At 40.5% G+C, this 1,927-nt stretch overlaps 1 protein-coding gene across 1 annotated transcript; it reads left to right on the forward strand.

Annotated features, from left to right (window-relative positions):
- Nucleotides 1–356: 356 nt before the first annotated feature.
- On the forward strand, nt 357–1,414 carry LOC105801772 (ethylene-responsive transcription factor ERF027). The gene has a single exon (XM_012633054.2). The coding sequence runs from the start codon at nt 377–379 to the stop codon at nt 1,088–1,090; it is 714 nt and encodes a 237-aa protein (XP_012488508.1). The 5' UTR covers nt 357–376; the 3' UTR covers nt 1,091–1,414.
- Nucleotides 1,415–1,927: the final 513 nt, after the last annotated feature.

Genomic DNA, 1,927 nt, shown 5'->3' on the forward strand with positions numbered 1-1,927 from the left:
GTGCGGACTGAGTTTGAATCGGGTTAGTCAATTTAATTATACAGGGTTGTTGTAATTGAAAAAAAAAAAAGAAAAGGAAAAAGGGAGAAGGAATATGAGTAGAATTGAAAAAGGGGATCATAGAAGGACCGGGAGTAGACCGTAAGACAAAACAGTTAATTTACAGCTAATCCGTTTTTTTAATTGTCGAGCCCCTATTTGTCCAATACGTGTGCGCTGTTTTAGCGCCTCGCTCTCATAACCATCACATCATCAGTCATCTTCAAAGAAGAAAAAAAAAAGGTTCCGCGATTTCCCCACGCGGCCACGCCCTTTCCCCCGTCCTCTTCGTTCTTTTTTACCATATAAATCCAATCCAATCCCCAACCCATTACTCATGATTCAAATTTCTGCCATATTACACACAAACATGACTGAATCTGATTCTTCTTCAACCAATGTGCCCCCAAAAGACCAGCCGCCACCACCAACTGTTCCAATCCCTGACGCTCCGCCGCAAGAGCAGTCGCCGAAACCATCATCCACTCCATTGGTCTCATCGAAAGAAGGCGTAAGTTGGAATTCCACATCGAGAAAGTTGCCGGCGGTTTACCGGGGAGTAAGAAGCAGGAGTGGGAAATGGGTGTCCGAAATACGTGAGCCGCGTAAAACGACGCGTATATGGCTAGGGACATACCCTACACCTGAAATGGCAGCCACCGCGTATGACGTGGCTGCTCTTGCCCTAAAAGGTCCCGACGCGGAACTGAACTTTCCGGATATGGTTCATTCGTATCCGAAAGTGGGTTCTACATCGGCAACTGATATTCGTGCCGCCGCTGCTAGTGCCGCCGCTTCTAGACTACTACCCAAGGCTGTTACCAATACTGGGTCATCATCAAAAAACGAGGACACCACATCGACTACTGCTATGGAGATTACATGTTCAGGTCAAGAATTTATCGACGAGGAAGAGCTTTTAAACTTTCCCAATTTGATGGTGGATATGGCAGGGGGAATGCTAGTAAGCCCTCCAAACTGGATAAACTCACCACCTTCTGATGATTCACCAGATAATTCAGATGTAGATACACTATGGACTTACACTTAAAATAGAAAAATTCACTGTAAAAGTGATGAATGAGAGAGAGTATACAGTACAATGAAATGTAGAAGAAGAAGAAGCATGGTTTAAAAACTAGGGTCTAGATGCTTCTGATGATTCAGTAATATGAAATGCAGAAGGTACTGTCATTTGTCCTCTTTTTTTTCCTCTGTCCCTTCTGGTTTTTATCTCTTTTAGGGGTTGTTCCATTGCTGGAAAAACATATGAACAAATCAGAAGCCAATATAAGAAGAATCTGAGTGGTTTTACATATCTGTTGCAATGTTGATGCTATTATAAAGCTTGGGTTTTCTTTTGTTTTTCTAATAACTAGTGTTTCACTTACTTATTGCATCTATCTCTACTAAAGGATTGAGCAAATTAATTTTTACAAGTACAATTAAAGTGTAATACGTGAGCATAAGGTCTTTTTCCGGTGTTTCACTCAAAATCCCAATGGTGGACGACGACGACTCATAATTTTTTTCTGTTGGTACGACAGGCTCTCATCCTCAGAATTAGAGTTTTTCACCTTTTTTTTTTCTCTGGTATTATTTTCCTTACCTTATTGCCTATGAAAAAAAGCCTATTTCTAAGCTAAAAGTCGTTTGGGGTGGTCTCACAGACTTGTCTGTATGATGTTGGTACCACCACCAATTCTCTTTCCTTTTTATAGTATTATTTTCAATCACCATATAGAATCCATAGGCCATAGCATAAAGATACTAAACTGGGATATTTCATATCCTTACTATCACTGAGATGCACGGATTTTGATACTCGAAGCGACACAACTTTCTTTCTTTAAAGTGGAAACCTTTTATATATATATTATTTGCTTTA

This window comes from Gossypium raimondii, chromosome 11 (assembly GCF_025698545.1).
Source record: "Gossypium raimondii isolate GPD5lz chromosome 11, ASM2569854v1, whole genome shotgun sequence".
Classification (NCBI taxonomy): Eukaryota; Viridiplantae; Streptophyta; class Magnoliopsida; order Malvales; family Malvaceae; genus Gossypium; species Gossypium raimondii.

Excerpts from the sequence above, each read along its gene's own strand:
- LOC105801772 (XM_012633054.2), top strand. The coding sequence starts at position 377 with ATGATTCAAATTTCTGCCATATTACACACAAACATGACTGAATCTGAT.